At 48.3% G+C, this 20,489-nt stretch overlaps 1 protein-coding gene across 2 annotated transcripts in view; it reads right to left on the bottom strand.

Moving 5' to 3' along the window:
- CCNI (cyclin I) overlaps positions 1 to 20,489 on the bottom strand; it is a 96,389-nt gene that overhangs the window by 53,394 nt on the left and 22,506 nt on the right. The window contains exon 2 of one of the 2 annotated variants that reach the window (XM_063919624.1): positions 6,028 to 6,184. The exons of the other annotated variant lie outside the window; for it this stretch is intronic. Coding sequence (XP_063775694.1) covers positions 6,028 to 6,141 — 114 coding nt within the window. The 5' untranslated portion in view covers positions 6,142 to 6,184. The remainder of the gene's footprint in view (positions 1 to 6,027; positions 6,185 to 20,489) is intronic. 2 annotated transcript variants of the gene reach the window in all.

Below are 20,489 nucleotides of genomic sequence, written 5' to 3'. Positions count from 1 at the left end.
GTAGTACCCTGAGCAGGAGTGACACTGGAGGGAACATGTATGGCAGCCGAAAGTTCCATGGAATTGCCTGTCTGTCCACAAACGCTGCTTGATGATCCCTTGTCCTTGATCCGAAGACCGGAACCTTGTGATTGTGTCGAGACGCCATTAGGTCTTCATCTAGTAGGCCCGACTTGTCCACTAGGATTTGAAAGATTTCCAGATGAAGACTCCACTCTCCGGTGTGAACGTCCTGACGACTGAGGAAATCTGCTTCCCAGTTGAGGAGTCCGGGAATGAACACTGCCGATATTGCTGGCAGATGGCGTTCCGCCCAACGGAGGATTTTTAATACTTCCAGCATTGCCATGCAGCATCGAGTGCCATCTTAATGATTTTTTTACGCCACCATGGTGGCGTTGTCTGATTGTACTTGAACAGGCCTGTTCTCTACCAGAGGCAGGGCAAGAGTCAACGCATTGAACACAATGCAATTCCAGAATGTTTATCGGGAGGAGAGATTCCTCCCTGGTCCACCGACCCTGGAAAGAGTGTTGCTCCAACACCACGCCCCAACGTCGCAGACTGGCGTCCGTTGTCAGAAGGATCCAGTTGGAGATCCAAAAGGGACGGCCCCTGCTCAACTGTTGGTCCTGTAGCCACCAGCTCAGTGACAGACGAACCTCCGGAGTCAAGGAGATCATTTGAGACCTGATCCAATGAAGCAGGCCGTCCCACTTGGAAAGGATTAACCTCTGTAGAGGGCAGGAATGAAATTAAGCGTACTCTACCATGTCGAAAGCCAACACCATGAGGCCTAGTACTTGCATCGCCAAGTGTATCGACACTCTTGGGCGAGAGAGGAAGTATCTGATCCTGTCCCGAAGTTAGTTTCAGGACTTTCTCTGGGGACAGAAACAATCTCTGGCTGTGTGTGTCCAGCAGAACCCCCAGGTGCACTATGCTCCGAGCAGGGACCAGCGGGGACTTTTTCCAGTTGCTGAGCCACCCGTGGGCTTGTAGGAATTGGACCGTCAGTTCCAGATGACTGAGGAGAACATCAAGGGAGTTCGCCAGGATCAGTAAGTCGTCCAGATGCGCCAGGATCCCGATTCCCTGACGGCAGAGAAGGGCCATCATCACGGGCATGACCTTGGTGAAGATCCAAGGGGCCGTGGCCAGTCCAAATGGCAAAGCCTGGAATTGATAATGTAGGTTGCCAATAGCAAACCGCAGATATTGCTGATGCGATATGGCAATAGGTATATGCAGATAAGCATCCTGTATGTCCAGGGGTACCATATAGTCTTCAGGTTCCATGGCCAGTACAATAGAGCGCAGAGTTTCCTATACGGAATTTGGACACACTCACAAATTTGTTCAATGATTTGAGGCTTAATATAGGCCTGGAGGACCCATTTGGCTTCGGAACTAGAAACAGGGTCAAATAGTATCCCCTGCCTCTCTGGGACAGAGGTACCGGCACTACCACTCCTGTGTCCAGGAGTGATTACACGACCAAGTGTAGAGCTTACGCTTTCAATGGATCCGAGGGGATAACTGTTGAGCAGAACTGGTGAGGGTGACGTCTCTTGAAAGAGATTGCGTACCCGTGAGACAACTTCCCGCACCCAGGCATCCGAAGTGGTCTTTAACCAGGCCTGGGCGAGCTGCAGAAGTTGGCCTCCCACCCTGGGATCCCCCAGGGGGAGGCCCGCGCCCCGTCATGCAGCAGGCTTGTCTTGTTTGGAAGCAGGCGGACGGGCGGCCCAGGATTGTTTAGGTTTGGGCTTAGTGGATTTGGAAGTACAAGCCTGTCTTGGGTACGCCTGACCCTTTGCCTTCCCTGGAGGTCGAAAGAAACGAAAAGTGGTACTCTTTGCCTTCGGTGCAGAAGGATAAGTACTTGGGAGAAACGTAGTCTTAGCAGTTGCCAAGTCAGTCACAATCTTATTCAGATCCTCTCCAAAAAGGAGGACTCCCTTAAAAGGGAACACCTCCAAGGTCTTTTTGTCCAGGTCCACCTTCCAGGACCTCAACCACAGAGTTCGGCGAGCCAGTATAGACGTAGCAGACGCCATGGCTGCTATTACACCTGAAAAGTGCAGTAAACAGCGCTAGAAACCAATTTAAAATGAATGTCTATTGTGTCGCAAAGTGATCTAAAACAATTTTAATGTATAAATTTACTTCACTTGTTACAACTGAGTTGTCTCAAATAAATTAATTGTGTATAAAACATATCTGTTAGTAGTATACCAATACAATAAGCAATAAAAACATTAATAAATACAAAGCAAAAATTGCAATACTTGCATATAACCCCTTTAAATGGTCATAATGTGTGGGCTCACAGTTTAGGTCCTGTACATAATAAAAGTCTGTGAAATTGCATTACTTGACTGGGATCATAAGTATTGTCCAAGGGTGGATATAGTTACCGGTCCTGAGGTATTTGTGAAGGGAAAAGTCCACTTAGCGTCAATCCTGTTAGATGGCAAAAAGGAGGCGCATTTGTTAGGGTCCATTTAACCTTCGATGCTTGGGCCGTGCACAATGAGGAATCCACCGTGGTAATCCCATGACCAAAAGAGAGTCCTTTCAGTGGCCCACTGACCAAGGGGAAATGCTATTACACCTGCCTCAGAGGCCACCTCCTGAATATAGTGGGAGGCTGTGGTAATAGGAGACAGATATTGTCTGGCAGTATCAGAAATATCCTGAGGCAGATCATCTTCAATTGTCTGAACCGATGCTTCAATTCCTTTTGCGGCCCAGGAGGCTGCTATAGTGGGTCTATGTACAGCACTGGTAAGAGAGTAAATAGACTTCAAGCATTCCTCCACACGCTTTTCTGTTGGTTCCTTCAGTGAGGTGACAGTGGACCACAAGTCGGGCGACATGAGAGTCCACCGACGGTGAAGTTTCCCACTTGTTACTCAACTCCGCAGGGATAAGACAACGAGCTAGCATCTTTTTAGACAGGGAAAATTTCTTTCTTGGAGACGACCAGGATTCCTGATGTATGTCAATTAAATGGTCAGAATGTGGTAAGACTACTTTAGTAACCTTCTGACGTTTGAACTTATCAGGTTTCTTAGACGCAGTAGTGGGATCGATCTCATCATCAATTTGGAGAATCAGCTTAATAGCCTCCACTAGGTCAGGAACATCAACTTGGGTTGTAGATTCCTCATCAGAAGCGACTGTATCAGTGTCTGATGGATCAGTATATTCCCAATCCTCATCGGAAGAATTATCCGAAATATAAAAGTGGATTGTGAGGAAGAAATGGCCCGCTTAGATGACCCCTTGACCCCAGAGGGGCGTGGGGTAGACTTTTGTCTAACCAAAGATTGATTTAATTGTTGTAACTGGGTAGAGAGAGTGTCCGCCCAGGGCGGATTAACTACAGGGACAATATGTGGCTGCAATGGCACAGGAGGTCCCACAAGGGGGCGTAAGACGTGTCACAAGCATATTCAGCATACTTGAGAACGCTGCCCAAGGTGGTTACTGATTGGCCACAGGTGCTGTGGGCTGACTGGAAGATGTATGGCACCCAGTGCCTGAACCATCAGCTAAAAATTCCCCCTCAGGTAAATCCTTGGTGCCTACACTGCGTGATGCAGAATCGTCTGCGGATTTTCCGCCCTGTGGGGCAGACATTATAGGGAATGTAGTCTTAGAGCATAACAGTACAATATAGCCAGACAAACACAATACCTGCAAATAACCCCCAGATTTATGAGACAGTAAATACAGGGCACGAACAGAGGATTAAAGCGGTATGAGGTGACTGATGCACCTAGCCCCCCAGGGTACAGAATATAGTGATAGCAAGAAGTGTGATACACGATAATGAAATCCACACAACAGCTACAGACGCACTCAGTCACAGGTACAATGCAGAAGTTATTACAGATAAACAATAAAGCTGCACTGGACTAGTAAAACTACATTATATATATATATATATATATATATATATATATATATATATATATATATATATATATATATATATATATAGTATGTGTGTGTGTGTGTATTTATCGATATAACAATGCACGGTAGATACTGGATGTATAGCACAGAATACTTGTACTAAATATTCAGATAGCAGTACGCTTGTTCTTAACTAACACTGTCTAAAATGACATGTAGAACACTTCAGCACTGTGCATTTACAGACACTTATGAGACAGGCGGCTTTACAGAGGAGACAGAGCCCTGCAGCCCCGGAGATCAGCTCAGCTACTTGTATAAAGATGGCACCAAAATCTCTCTCAGGGAGTGAGGGAGAGTGAAATGCAGCTCCAGGGCGGGAACACCAGCAATAGATGGCGCCTGAAGCTGGGGGAGTGGCTACAGGTCAGCGCCTTATCTCCTATGCTGGTCTTCACCACCGGGTACTGTGGAGTCTATGTAAAACGGATTTTAGTAAATCCGACCTGTTCTCCCTGCCCTGGTGGATATACTGGGGTCCCTGTGCAGCACAGTGTCCATGCCAGTGGCGCAGTCAGTCTCCTGGGATCGCGACCGAACCGCAATTTACCGGCAGGTCCCACCTGGGGGACCCTCTTACCTCCTCCCTAATGTGCAGCCACGCGATCCAGGAGAGCGTCAGCAGTGGTGTGCCTGAAGTCTGGTGCACCTCTGCTGCAAGTACCCGGGAACCCGGCCGCGGGAGTATGCAGCGCTGCTGGGGAGGTGATGGAGCCGCAGCACAGAATGTCAGAGTGACATAAACAGTGCTGCAGCCCTTGAAGTCTTCTTAAAAAGCTATTTTTTAGGGCTGCCTAACGTAGTCCCACCTGTTAGTGACCTGCTCTGCAGGCACTAACTTACAAACTGAGCTCCAGTGCCCGGAGGCGGGGTTATAGAGGAGGCGGTGCAGTGCATCCTGGGAACAGTCAAAGCTTTAGCCTGTTGGTGCCTCGGATCAAGATCCAATTCTACACCCCCGATGTATTCCCGATGGAATCCCAGTGCACCCCGCTGCAGAAAAGTGTTTTCCAGGTCTGGGCCCAGAACTCACCTCCTCCGCCCATTATTTTGTGCAAAACGTCACATATTTAGAATGGATTGGACAGCGAAATCTCTTCACAATTATATTGCCTGACAGAGAGGATCCGACAATGCAGTATTCAATTTACAATGCCATTTTTTATTTATTTTTTCAAGTCGGATTGACATTGTCGAAAACAGGACTAAAACCTGTCGGATTTGGCCGCAAATCCGACAAAACACGTGGATCCACAGCTAATCCGCTGATCTACGTGTTTTTCGACAAGTCAGAAAAACAGCAGTACCACTGAATAGGTTGAATCATGATCAGACCTAAAAAAGTCAGAAACTGACGTCTAGTCAGCAGCTCAGACTTTAATTGAATAGACCCCTAAGATGCATTCTTGGCAGAAAAAGAAGCAAAAAAAAAAAAAAAAAAAAGACACCCAATGCTGGAAGATTCTAATGCCAAGAGGGGCTGTTTGGCGTGACTGCAGCAAAGATGAATGAGAACATATCTGATTTCTATACCTGCCCTACACTATACAGTTATATAGTGTTTTGTGTATATGGTATAGTATATGGCTTTTTTCTGATGGTACTCTATTGTAGACCGTACTGCTACATTTCTTAATTCGTTTAACTAGTTCTAGAAAATACTTCAGTGCACTGATTTCAGAAATGAATAAAAATAAGCGTCTGAAGACTTGGCCAGAATGTGTAAACCACTGCAACAACCGGGAGACTTGCCTATTCTTCCAAGGGGCCGGGAGTGCCACTTGATTTTCGGGAGCCTCCCGACCATTTCTGGAGAGTAGGCGAGTCTGCCTTAAGCAAAGATTAAATACAGGCATTCATATAAAATGCAGACTGCATGCGTATTCAATACTGTACCTCATGAAATTAGTATCTTCCAGTTTTAGCATTGACTTTTGAGGTTTTCAATGATGTTGAACCCAGGGAAACAGACTAATGAGTACTGAAACACAAAACTTGCTACTTAATCAAGTTTTAACAGCAAAAAAAAAAAAAAAGTACCTGGTTGGTTGGGGTCTTGTGCACGTACACCTTCCACATCTGGGCTTCTCTAGAGACTGCCCTTTCTATAAGAAAGGACAGTCTCTGGCTCTCCAGGGGCACAGAGTACTTCATGGTACCACCTGGATACGCCTGCCACCCAACCGGATACAGCTACCTGCAAAACAAAACAAATACTTCTATAAACAGTGCACAGAACACATTGCCATTGGCTCCTGCACACATAACGCATGCTTATTGTACAATGTGTTATCTTATCAAAAGTAACTAAAATGTTTCAGCTTATGATTAATATCAAAGTATTCCAGAGTATATTTTATTCATAATACCAGTGGCATTCAAGGTGATGTAGTTGGGATCCCAGGGAGGATATGGTTAGGCTGCGGGGGGCGGGAGGTTAGGGTTAGGTTGCAGTAAGGGAGGATTAGGTTTAGGCTGTGGGGAGTGTGAGTTAGGCTTAGGGGAGGCAGAGGAATAGTGTTAGCTGCCTTCTGCTCCCTTGTTGGGATTTAAAACAGTCAGGATGCTCGTGTTGGTATTCTGACCACCAGCATTCTGACGGATGGTGTCCTGTGCCCAACCTGTATTCAAGTACTGCATCGCTATAGTCTTTATTTCTACAGACTACACATTACAAATAGGGGGTAATTCAGTTGATCACAGCAGCAAATTTGTTAGCAGATGGGCAAAACCAGGTGCACTGCAGGTGTGGCAGATATACCATGTGCAGAGAGAGTTAGATTTGGGTGGGGTGTGTTCAAACTGAAATCTAAATTGCAGTGTAAAAATAAAGCAGCCAGTATTTACCCTGCACAGAAACAAAATAACCCACCCAAATCTAACTCTCTCTGCACATGTTATATCTGGACACCCCCCCACCTGCAGTGCACATGGGGGGATATTCAGAGTTGATCGCAGCAGCAAATTTGTTAGCAGTTGGGCAAAACCATGTTGCACTGCAAATCAGGGCCGGTTCTAGCCCTTGTGGAGCCCAGGGCGGAAAATAGGGGCGTGGCTTCATACAGGGGCGTAGTCAGTTACGCCCCCTGTAGAGTTGTGCCTCCATTTGTGCCCCCAGTAGCGCCATTTGTGCCCCCAGTAGCACCGCTTAAAAAAAAAAAAAGGATACTTACAATCCCCGCTCCTGAGTCCCGGCCGTTGCAGACCTCAGCCGCTCCTCTACTCGGATCTATGGGAGAAACGTCAGCATAGACACTAGAGGTCAATCATGACCCCTAGCGTCTGTGCCAGTCCCACAATGCTGTGCGGTGCGCGATGACATCATCGCGCAACGCACAGCAAAGGTCCTCTTCACGAAGGGAACTAGACGGATACCGTCTAGTTCCCATCATTGCGGGGGGACACAGCGGTAGCGGGGGGCACAGTGGCGGATCTTGCCATGGTGCGGCGCCCTCCGGAAGATAACGCCCCGGGCAAAAGTCCTGCTTGCCCGTGGCAAGATCCGCTACTGACTGCAGTTTGAGTTTGAACACACCCCATCCAAATCTAATGGTGCCCATACACTTGTGAGATAATCGGTGCTAACCTTCGATTTCGACCGCATCTGTGAGAAAAATCGAAGGATTGTTTGCACATTTTAGGTACCTTTCGACGCGATGCGCGGGCACGCCGGTCGAATCTCACGTGTCAAGATAGTATGTGCTTCACTTAATATTTATCGAATCGCAGTGCGATTGCATATCTTTTTAAAAACACATGCTATATATCGCACTGCGATGTGCAATGGGCACCCGCCGGGAGAGGCCAGAGGCCGCTCCCGCTCGGCGGTGACGTGCCCATCACGTGATTACCATGCGATCGCATGGTAATCACTTTGGCAGTTCAGGTGCGATTTCATTGCACCTGAACTGCCATTGCAATGCCATGCGATGTTGCGTCACGGGGCATCGCACAAGTGTATGGGCACCATTACTCTCTCTGCACATGTTATATCTGTCCCCCCTGCAGTGCACATGGTTTTGCCCAACTGCTAACAAATTTGCTGCTGCAATCCACACTGAATTACCCCCATAATCACACAATAAGTAGGTCAAACAGAAAAAGCAGGCAGAGGACTAAAGAACTTCAGCATGGCATGCTTTCAATGGTAGCACTAGGTTGGAGAGTTTTAAAAAGGAGGCTGGGAAGCTCATGACAATAACATGGATGTATTGCTAAGCATCTACAGTACTACCAGTTATTCCCCCGAGAGTCTCTATGAGGAAGCTTCAATTAGAAGCGAAACGCGTCAGTGAAAGTGCCCTATTTGTGACCCAGTCGACACTATCTGTTGGTCCCTACTGATGTGCAGCGCTGCCTGAGGCTGACAGGCGGGAGACGGGAGGACGCTATCTGCGGCGGCTTGAAGACGGGAGCACATTCAGCTGCCAAGCGCCTGCGGTGCGCTGAGCTCCAGGAGCCGGACTGTTCTTTCCCTCAAAACCTGAAAGGTGTGTGCACGAGAGCCAGTTCTAGTGGGAGACTGAGGACGCCACTTGCGGTAATTGGAGAACGGGAGCTTTATTCAACAGGTGCTTGCGGTGCACTGAGCCCCGGGTGTTTTATCATTTCCTCCATGATATCAGGACATTTCTCCCATAAGTGAAGAATTATCCGTTCTTGTGAGCATATGGATAATTCTATTAACTGGTAAAAAAGCTCTATCCATACCACACTATATGATACCCAATTTAAGAGATATTTATAAGCACATTTAATGGGACTGTCCTATTTAGGAACAAAATAAGGACATCATCCTTTCTACGAGTATTGATTAGTCCACTGTGGTCAATTTAGATACAGGTTGAGTATCCCATATCCCGAGCAGTTGGAGGGCGGAAATCAGTGAGCCGAGGTTCGTCTGGCCGCATGTTCCCCCTCCTTGTCTGTCCGCGTCGGGAGCTGCTGACAAGAGCCGCTGTCAGAGCTGCTCCCTCCGCCCCACACCTGGCGCATGTCCCCCTCCAGTGTTTGTATGCCTGCGTCACTGAGAAGAGCCGCTGTCAATGGCAGGTCCGCTGAGAAGAGCCGCTGTCAGTGTCAGAGTTGCTCCCTCCGCCGACAAGAGCAGCTGGAGGGCGCAAACAGATTCACTCCAGGTTCGCGTCTCTCTCTCTCCTTCCAAACTCCTAAACCTCCTGAGTGTATAGGTAAGTAAGTCTGCCAAAGAACAAATTGTGTGCCCTCTCTCCTCCACAGGTACCCCAATTGGATTCTACTGGACAAGTGGACGTGACCGGCGTGGGATGTAGGTAAGTAATCTGTCTCTCATTTTTACAGGTACCGGCCCTATTGGATTCTACTGGACAAGTGGACGTGACCGGCGTGGGATGTAGGTAAGTATGTGTGAGTGTGTAAGTGTGTTTTAATACATTTTTACGGTCACGGTGTGTGTGTGTAATCTGTCAATTAAACTACATCATCATCAAAGCTAACATCTTGAAAATACAGTTTAAGCCTATTATCAAATTGTGGCTCTGGTAAGATTCTTATAATCTGGTGTGTATCAATATTTGCCTCGTCATCAACTGTAGGCCCAAAAATGTTTCCAGATATTTTGTCATGTCGAACAAACTTTACATGAAGTATGTTACTGGTACCACTCCTTGTTAGAATTTGAGCAACATACTTCTTTGTCTTCTTTTTTGATAGCACATGCTTTATTAGAATCCATGTTCCAAGTTTCAGTTCTTTGTTTTGGGTGTGTAGGTCTGCTTGTTGTACACATTGTCCCAGAGTAATTTCTGTTGTTTCGCCCATTCTGGTTGACAATCATGGAATTACCCCTAGAGGAGAATTCTTGACACCTATGTGTCGGTTTATGTACGTCACTGCCACCACATTGTCAGACTGGACCTGAATGGCCTGAAGAAGAGATGAGGCCTGCAGAAGGGCGTTGTCTATAGCCCTGAGTTCCAGGATGTTTATTGGAAGGACAACTTCCTGACTTGACCATCTTCCCTGAAACTGCGCCCCAACCTCTGAGGCTTGCGTCTGTGGTTAGCAGAATCCAATTCTGAATCCTGTACTACTGACCCTCGACTAGGTGAGGAGTCTGTAGCCACAACAGGAGGGAGATCCTGGCTTTTGGCGACAGACGGAGCCTCTGGTGCATGTGAAGATGCGATCCGGACCATTTGTCCAACAGATCTAGCTGGAAGGGCGTCGCATGAAACCTTCCGTACTGAAGCACATCGTAAGCCACCATTTTCCCGATAAGGCGAATGCACAGATGCACCAAGATCCAGGTTGGCTTCAGGACAGCCCTAACCATCGACTGGATTACCACTGCCTTTTCCAAGGGAAGGAACACTTTCTGAGACTCTGTGTCCAGTATCATTCCCAGGTAAGGAAGCCTGTGTTGGTTCTAGGTGAGATTTTGGAAGGTTCAGAATCCACCAGTGATCCAGTAGTAGTCTGGTTGAGAGGCCAATGCTGTCCAAGAACCGCTCCCTGGACGGTGCCTTTATCAGAAGATCGTCCAGGTACGGAATTATGTTCACTCCCTGTTTGCGGATTAGAAACATCATCTCTGCCATCACTTTGGTGAACACCCTCTGTGCCGTGGAGAGACCAAATGGCAGGGCCTGGAACTGGTAGTGACAGTCCTGCAGTGCAAACCATAGATAAGCCTGATGAGGCGGCCAGACCGGAATGTGAAGGTACGCATCCTTGATATCCAGAGACACTAGGAATTCCCACTCCTCCAGACCTGAGATCACCGCTCTCAGAGACTCCATCTTGAATTTGAACACTCGTAAGTATGGGTTCAACGACTTGAGTTTCAGAATCGTTCTTACCGAACCGTCCGGTTTTGGTACTATAAACAAGTTGGAATAGTACCCCTTGTTTTGCAGATGAGGTGGAACTGGAACAATGACCTTAGTCTGTACCAGTTTTTGAATGGCGTACTGTAAAGTTATACTCGCCTCTTGTGAAACTGGTAAGACTGATTTGAAGAATCTGTGAAGTGGGAGCTCCTGGAACTTCGGGATGCGGTCAAGATGCCGCCGGCCGGAATCCCCGAGGTCGGAATACCGACGCCGGAATCCCGACCGCCACAATCCCGACATATTCTCCCACCCATAGAGGGAGAATATAATAGTGTGCCGAGCGTAGCGAGCCCGCAAGGGGCTGCGTTCCGCTCGCCACCCCTGTCGGGATTGTGTGGTCGGGATTCCGGCGTCTGGATTCCGACCGGCGGCATTTAGTACTGATCCCGGAACTTCAGTCTGTAGCCCTGGGAAATAAGATCTATGACCCAGGGATCCTGGCACGAACTTGTCCAGATGTGACTTAAGAACTTTAGCCTGGCTCCCACCTGCCAATCTTCCAGGCTTCGCAGCCCACCGTCATGCTGAAGGTTTTGAGGAAGCAGAGATTGAGCCCTGTTCCTGTGAACCGGCAGTTGCTGGTTTGCGTGGTTTACCTCTAGTGCTTCTGGTGGCTGTAGAAGAACCTCTGGGTTTGCCCCTAAACTTGGCAGTCCGTAAGGACTGTAAATTGGGACCTGAGTAGGCCTTCCTAGCTGGGGGAGCTGTGGAAGGAAGGTATGTGGACTTATTCACAGTAGCTTTTGAGATCCATTTGTCTAGTTCATCTCCAAATAAAGCCTCGCCTGTGAAAGGGAGGCCTTCCACGCCTTTCCTGGAGTCCGCATCCGTAGTCCACTGGCATAGCCATAGACCCCTGCGTCCAGACACTGCCATAGCCGTAGTGCGTGCATTAAACAAGCCTATTTCTTTTATGGCTTCCACCATAAAGTTTGCAGAGTCCTGTATATGCTGTAGGAACAAGATAACCTCCTCCTGAGGCAAGGTGCCTAACCCTTCAATTAGGTTACCCGACCATTTGGCAATAGCCCTTGTGCTGGGGTGGCCCAGAGACCCATATGCTTTAGTGGGTCTCTGGGCCACCCCAGCAGTTGTATACAGGGATTTGAGCGTAGTCTCAATTTTACGATCAGCCGCGTCTTTTAGAGAGGCTGCACCCGGGTCAGACAATACAATTTTTCATGAAAGCCTGGATATTGATGCATCCACTATCGGTGGATTTTCCGATTTTTTCCTATCCTCAGGAGGAAAAGGAAAGGATGATAACCGTTTAGGGATTTGAAATCTCCTATCAGGACTAACCCATGGTTCTTCAAATAGGGTATTTAGTTCCTTTGACACAGAATACGTGGCTGAGGATTTCTTTTTTTATATTAAAATAAGAATTTACTTACCGATAATTCTATTTCTCGTAGTCCGTAGTGGATGCTGGGAACTCCGTAAGGACCATGGGGAATAGCGGCTCCGCAGGAGACTGGGCACAAAAGTAAAGCTTTAGGACTACCTGGTGTGCACTAGCTCCTCCCCCTATGACCCTCCTCCAAGCCTCAGTTAGGATACTGTGCCCGTACGAGCGTACACAATAAGGAAGGATTTTTGAATCCCGGGTAAGACTCATACCAGCCACACCAATCACACCGTATAACCTGTGATCTGAACCCAGTTAACAGCATGATAACAGAGGAGCCTCTGGAAAGATGGCTCACAACAATAATAACCCGATTTTTGTAACAATAACTATGTACAAGTATTGCAGACAATCCGCACTTGGGATGGGCGCCCAGCATCCACTACGGACTACGAGAAATAGAATTATCGGTAAGTAAATTCTTATTTTCTCTGACGTCCTAGTGGATGCTGGGAACTCCGTAAGGACCATGGGGATTATACCAAAGCTCCCAAACGGGCGGGAGAGTGCGGATGACTCTGCAGCACCGAATGAGAGAACTCCAGGTCCTCCTCAGCCAGGGTATCAAATTTGTAGAATTTAGCAAACGTGTTTGCCCCTGACCAAGTAGCTGCTCGGCAAAGTTGTAACGCCGAGACCCCTCGGGCAGCCGCCCAAGATGAGCCCACCTTCCTTGTGGAATGGGCTTTTACAGATTTTGGCTGTGGCAGGCCTGCCACAGAATGTGCAAGCTGAATTGTACTACAAATCCAACGAGCAATAGTCTGCTTAGAAGCAGGAGCACCCAGCTTGTTGGGTGCATACAGGATAAACAGCGAGTCAGATTTCCTGACTCCAGCCGTCCTGGAAACATATATTTTCAGGGCCCTGACTACGTCCAGCAACTTGGAGTCCTCCAAGTCCCTAGTAGCCGCAGGTACCACAATAGGCTGGTTCAGGTGAAACGCTGAAACCACCTTAGGGAGAAATTGAGGACGAGTCCTCAATTCTGCCCTGTCCGTATGAAAAATTAGGTAAGGGCTTTTATAGGATAAAGCCGCCAATTCTGAGACACGCCTGGCTGAAGCCAGGGCCAACAGCATTACCACTTTCCATGTGAGATATTTTAAGTCCACAGTGGTGAGTGGTTCAAACCAATGTGATTTTAGGAACCCCAAAACTACATTGAGATCCCAAGGTGCCACTGGAGGCACAAAAGGAGGCTGTATATGCAGTACCCCCTTGACAAACGTCTGAACTTCAGGAACTGAAGCCAGTTCTTTCTGGAAGAAAAGCGACAGGGCCGAAATTTGAACCTTAATGGACCCTAATTTTAGGCCCATAGACCAGAGGTTCCCAAACTGTGTGCCGTGGCTCCCTGGGGTGCCTCGGGACACTTGCAGGGGTGCCCTGGGTTGGTGGTCCAGGACTAATTCAAATTATTCATGGTCAATATAATAGGCAAAACCAGTCCTGTGGCTGTCAGTAATAAAATATGTGGCCAAACAGAAGCAAATCTTGTCCCTCACCACACAACTGACCCTAAGGATGACATATAAACGCGATCTACTTAATGTAATATTTCTTTCTAAATTTCTCAATAAGAAATTTTTGGCCTAGGGGTGCCGTGAAAAAATTCTGATATTCTAGGGCGCCGTGATTCAAAAAAGTTCGGAAACCACTGCCATAGACAGTCCTGTTTGCAGGAAATGCAGGAAACGACCCAGTTGAAATTCCTCTGTAGGGGCCTTCCTGGCCTCGCACCACGCAACATATTTACGCCAAATACGGTGATAATGCTGTGCGGTTACATCCTTCCTGACTTTGATCAGGGTAGGGATGACTTCATCCGGAATGCCTTTTTCCTTCAGGATCCGGCGTTCAACCGCCATGCCGTCAAACGCAGCCGCGGTAAGTCTTGGAACAGACAGGGTCCCTGCTGGAGCAGATCCCTTCTTAGAGGTAGAGGCCACGGGTCCTCTGTGTCTTATGATTCTCAGTACCTTGGGTATGAGAGGCAGAGGAGGGAACACATACACTGACTGGTACACCCACGGTGTTACCAGAGCGTACACAGCTATTGCCTGAGGGTCCCTTGACCTGGCGCAATACCTGTCTAGTTTTTTGTTGAGGCGGGACGCCATCATGTCCACCTTTGGTTTTTCCCAACGTTTCACAATCATGTGGAAGACTTCTGGGTGAAGTCCCCACTCTCCCGGGTGGAGGTCGTGTCTGCTGAGGAAGTCTGCTTCCCAGTTGTCCACTCCCGGAATGAACACTGCTGACAGTGCTATCAGATGATTTTCCGCCCAGCGAAGAATCCTTGCAGCTTCTGCCATTGCCCTCCTGCTTCTTGTGCCGCCCTGTCTGTTTACGTGGGCGACTGCCGTGATGTTGTCTGACTGGATCAGCACCGGCTGACCTTGAAGCAGGGGTCTTGCTAGGCTTAGAGCATTGTAGATGGCCCTTAGCTCCAGGATATTTATGTGAAGTGATGTCTCCAGGCTTGACCACAAGCCCTGGAAATTTCTTCCCTGTGTGACTGCTCCCCAGCCTCTCAGGCTGGCATCCGTGGTCACCAGGACCCAGTCCTGAATGCCGAATCTGCAGCCCTCTAGAAGATGAGCACTCTGCAACCACCACAGGAGAGACACCCTTGTCCTTGGTGACAAGATTATCCGCTGATGCATCTGAAGATGCGACCCGGACCATTTGTCTAGCAGATCCCACTGGAAGGTTCTTGCGTCGAATCTGCCGAATGGGATTGCTTCGTAAGAAGCCACCATCTTTCCCAGGACCCTTGTGCATTGATGCACTGAGACTTGGCCTGGTTTTAGGAGATTTCTGACTAGCTCGGATAACTCCCTGGCTGTCTCCTCCGGGAGAAACACCTTTTTCTGGACTGTGTCCAGGATCATCCCTAGGAATAGAAGGCGTGTCGTCGGGATCAGCTGCGATTTTGGAATATTGAGAATCCAACCGTGCTGCCGCAGCACTATCGGAGATAGTGCTACCCCGACTTCCAACTGTTCCCTGGATCTTGCCCTTATCAGGAGATCATCCAAGTAAGGGATAACTAAAACTCCCTTCTTTCGAAGAAGTATCATCATTTCGGCCATTACCTTGGTAAAGACCCGGAGTGCCGTGGACAATCCAAACGGCAGCGTCTGAAACTGATAGTGACAGTTCTGTACCACAAACCTGAGGTACCCTTGGTGAGAAGGGTAAATTGGGACATGTAGGTAAGCATCTTTGATGTCCAGAGAGACCATATAGTCCCCTTCTTCCAGGTTTGCAATCACTGCTCTGAGTGACTCCATCTTGAATTTGAACCTTTGTATGTAAGTGTTCAAGGATTTTAGATTTAAAATTGGTCTCACCGAGCCGTCCGGCTTCGGTACCACAAATAGTGTGGAATAGTACCCCTTTCCCTGTTGCAGGAGGGGTACCTTGATTATCACCTGCTGGGAATACAGCTTGTGAATGGCTTCCAATACTGCCTCCCTGTCTGAGGGAGACGTCGGTAAAGCAGACTTTAGAAAACGGCGAGGGGGAGACGTCTCGAATTCCAATTTGTACCTCTGAGATACCACCTGAAGGATCCAGGGGTCCACTTGCGAGTGGGCCCACTGCGCACTGAACTTCTTGAGACGGGCCCCCACCGTGCCTGAGTCCGCTTGTAAAGCCCCAGCGTCATGCTGAGGACTTTGCGGAGGCGGGAGAGGGCTTTTGTTCCTGGGAACTGGCTGTTTGCTGCAGCCTTTTTCCTCTCCCTCTGCCACGGGGCAGAAATGAGGCGCCTTTTGCCCGCTTGCCCTTATGGGGCCGAAAGGACTGCGCCTGATAATACGGCGTCTTCTTAGGTTGAGAAGCTACCTGGGGTAAAAATGTGGATTTTCCAGCAGTTGCCGTGGCTACCAGGTCTGATAGACCTACCCCAAATAACTCCTCCCCCTTATAAGGCAATACTTCCATGTGCCTTTTAGAATCCGCATCACCTGACCACTGCCGCGTCCATAAACCTCTTCTTGCAGAAATGGACAGCGCGCTAACTCTTGATGCCAGTCGGCAAATATCCCTCTGTGCATCACGCATATATAAAAATGCATCTTTCAAATGCTCTATAGTCAGTAATATACTGTCCCTATCTAGGGTATCAATATTTTCAGTCAGGGAATCCGACCACGCCACGCCCGCACTGCACATCCAGGCTGAGGCGATTGCTGGTCGCAGTATAACACCCGTGTGAGTGTATATACATTTTAGGATATTCTCCTGCTTTCTATCGGCAGGTTCCTTTAGGGCGGCCGTATCAGGAGAGGGTAGTGCTACCTGTTTAGACAAGCGTGTGAGCGCTTTATCCACCCTAGGGGGTGTTTCCCAACGTGCCCTATCCTCTGGCGGGAAAGGGTATGATGCCAATAACCTTTTAGGAATTATCAGTTTTTTATCGGGGGAAACCCACGCCTCATCACACACACTTCATTTAATTCCTCGGATACAGGAAAAACTACAGGCAGTTTTTTCTCACCAAACATAATACCCTTTTTAGTGGTACTTGTATTATCAGAGATATGCAATACATTTTTCATTGCTTCAATCATGTAACGTGTGGCCCTACTGGAAGTCACGTTTGTCTCCTCATCATCGACACTGGAGTCAGTATCCGTGTCTGTGTCTGCCATTTGAGGTAACGGGCGTTTTAAAGCCCCTGATGGCGTTTGAGACCCCTGGACAGGCACAAGCTGAGTAGCCGGCTGTCTCATGTCGTCAACTGTCTTTCGTAAAGAACTGACACTGTCACGCAATTCCTTCCATAAGCTCAGCCACTCAGGTGTCGACTCCCTAGGGGGTGACAACTCTATAATAGGCAATTGCTCCGCCTCCATCTCATTTTCCTCCTCAAACATGTCGACACAATCGTACCGACACACCGCACACACACAGGGAATGCTCCGATAGAGGACAGGACCCCACTAGCCCTTTGGGGAGACAGAGGGAGAGTATGCCAGCACACACCAGAGCGCTATATATAGACAGGAATACCACTATAAAACGTGCTTTTCCCTTTATAGCTGCTGTTATTATTAGAACTGCGCCAAATTAGTGCCCCCCTCTCTTTTTTACCCTTTTCTGTAGTGCAGGACTGCAGGGGAGAGTCAGGGAGACGTCCTTCCAGCGGAGCTGTGATGGAAAATGGCGCCCGTGTGCTGAGGAGATAGGCTCCGCCCCCTTCTCGGCTGCCTTTTCTCCCGCTTTTTGGTGAGTTCTGGCAGGGGTTAAAATACATCCATATAGCCCTGGGGGTTATATGTGGTGTATTTTCGCCAGCCAACCAAGGTGTTTACACATTGCTGCTCAGGGCGCCCCCCCCTAGCGCCCTGCACCCTCAGTGATCGAAGTGTGAAGTGTGCCTGAGTAACAATGGCGCACAGCTGCAGTGCTGTGCGCTACCTTGTTGAAGACTGATGTCTTCTGCCGCCGATTTTTCCGGACCTCTTCTTGCTTCTGGCTCTGTAAGGGGGCCGGCGGCGCGGCTCTGGGACCGGACTCCGAGGCTGGGCCTGTGTTCGGTCCCTCTGGAGCTAATGGTGTCCAGTAGCCTAAGAAGCCCAAGCTGGCTGCAAGCAGGCAGGTTCGCTTCTTCTCCCCTTAGTCCCTCGATGCAGTGAGCCTGTTGCCAGCAGGTCTCACTGAAAATAAAAAACCTAAAACTAAACTTTCACTAAGAAGCTCAGGAGAGCCCCTAGTGTGCACCCTTCTCGGCCGGGCACAAAAATCTAACTGAGGCTTGGAGGAGGGTCATAGGGGGAGGAGCCAGTGCACACCAGGTAGTCCTAAAGCTTTACTTTTGTGCCCAGTCTCCTGCGGAGCCGCTATTCCCCATGGTCCTTACGGAGTTCCCAGCATCCACTAGGACGTCAGAGAAAATAAGATTCCTAACTCTCCTGTCACCTTATCAGGGATATTTAGAACTTCTCTGATAGCTTCTATGAGAGCCTCTATTCCCTGCGACAGAGTACCCACCCCCACCTCTGAGTCCAGCTCACCCTTCTCCATTTCTGAACCATAATCTTCCGAGTCAGACTACAGGATATGGGCCAAAGTGCATTTTTGCGGACAAATGGCAGGGGACTGAGATGCTGGTTTGGGTACTGAGTTTCTTTTCATAAACTCAGTCATAGATTGTCTTAAGTATTGCATCTCTTTCTCGATCTGAGATAACTTAGTAGATTGTGGAAATCATTCCCCTAACCATGCTGGTTCTGCCCCACTAGCCTGGGAAGGGACACTACATTGAGTACACACTAGTGAACCTCCTGGGGAAGAGGAACGCTGTGCCTTACATGAAACACACTCTTTGCCTGACATACTGTAATAGTGACAGCACACACACACACACACACACACACACGAAAAGGTTAAATGCACAAGTAACCCACAAAGAGCTCTTCCAGGGAGAGACAGAGGGCGTATGGAACCAGCACACGGCGCCCTTAACGCTACTGCCAAGCTTAGCCGGGTCGCAGACCAAGTACATAGATTAGGGACTTAGTACACTAATAATCGCTTCCCCCCTGCTATGACCCTCTGGTACCACTGAGGTAATCTGGAGTCTCTCCGGAGGAGCTGCACGTCCCTGTCAGTCAGCGTCTGTGTCAGCTGCAGAGGGAAAATGGCGCTGTGAGCTGGTGGATCCGCTCATAGTGTAGCCCTGCTCCTTCAATGACGTACGGTCTTCCCGCTCTTTTTTATACTGGCTGTATGGGTCTAAGTCAGTGGTTCTCAAACTGTGTGCCTAGGCACCCTGGGGTGCCTCGGGACACATGCAGGGGTGCCTTGGATTGGTGGTCCAGGACCAATTAAAATTATTTATGGTCAATGTAATAGGCAAAACCAGTAATGGTGGCTGCTAATCATAAAATATGTGGACAAACGGAAACAAATCTCCTTTTATGGCTGTGTTGTCAGTCTGGGTACTGTGTCCGCAGTTCAGCATCTGTGTCCTTACGCAGTCCGCCCCGTTTAGAAGCCGTGCGTCTCCGTACCCTCAAGCCGCCATAATGTAAGGTGACCCGCTAACCGGGACGCTGGCTTAATACTCACCAATCTTCTTTCTTCTGGCTCTGCTAGGGGTGGCGGCGTGCTGCGGGAATATACGCTCGCCGTGGTGGGGCTTGCGAATAGTTCCCTCAGAAGCTAGTGTCCTGTCAGCGGGGAACGGGACTATTAACCTTGAGAGAGGTTGGGCCATTCCCCCGCCCCCCTAAGTTCCACGAAGCAAACAGGCTGATGCCATCCAGTCCTGCCTGAAAACAACAAACACAGAAAATAAATGCAGAAAACTCTTCAGGAGCTTCCAGAGACGTTTTCTAAACCGAGTCTGGTAGGAAGGGCATAGAGGGAGGAGCCACGCACACTATCAATTTTTTAAAGTGCCCATGACTCCTAGTGGACCAGTCTATACCCCATGGTACTAAATGGATTCCCAGTATCCCCTAGGATGCAAGAGAAAATTTCTTAAGGCTCCACCCATTAATCTAAAAGTTTCAAGGGGACTCTGGAAGTGGCTCAATGTTGAGATGTCACTGCCCTTACAACTTCTTCATTATACAATACTGTGAGACATTCTGAAGGCCCTGCTTGCATTCCTGTGTCATGTCCTTTGGATAAGTCAAATAAGCTTGATCAGGCAACTAGAATGCAGGGACGTTTCAGTCGACAGTGCTGTATAAATAAATACAGTATGGCACTAGAGGTACTGAGATTGACTATTAATGTAATATTAAATATAGGTATATTTATTATCGCCAAAAATAAAATCATTAGTATTTTCTTGTCCTGATAGAAAATACAAAATACTTTGGGGAGTAGCTGTGGTAACTTACCATGCCTAATTGGATCACTATCCTATTAGCCCTGATAGCCATTGCTTATAGGGGATTAGTGCCCCAATAAGTGACCATTTTTGTCGCGATAAGTGCCGCAAAAATACATAGGTACACACCTTTTCGCAGACCCGATGTATTTTCGCATGAAAAACAGTTTATCTCACAATGTAATTGGATACTGGTGAAAAAGAAAAATCAGTGATAAAAAAAAAAAAAAAAAAAAAAAAAAAAAGAAACATTTTTTTTATGGCCACAGAATTGGTTCGGCTAATTGGATACTCCCTTTGTTTACATTCCCGGTTCCCTTGTTTTGGAAACATGCAGCAGAACCTGTTCTACTGGATTTACAGG

This window comes from Pseudophryne corroboree, chromosome 1 (genome assembly GCF_028390025.1).
Source record: "Pseudophryne corroboree isolate aPseCor3 chromosome 1, aPseCor3.hap2, whole genome shotgun sequence".
NCBI lineage: Eukaryota > Metazoa > Chordata > Amphibia > Anura > Myobatrachidae > Pseudophryne > Pseudophryne corroboree.
The sequence above is the reverse complement of the archived record's forward strand: the minus strand, read 5'-3'. Positions and strand labels throughout refer to the sequence as shown.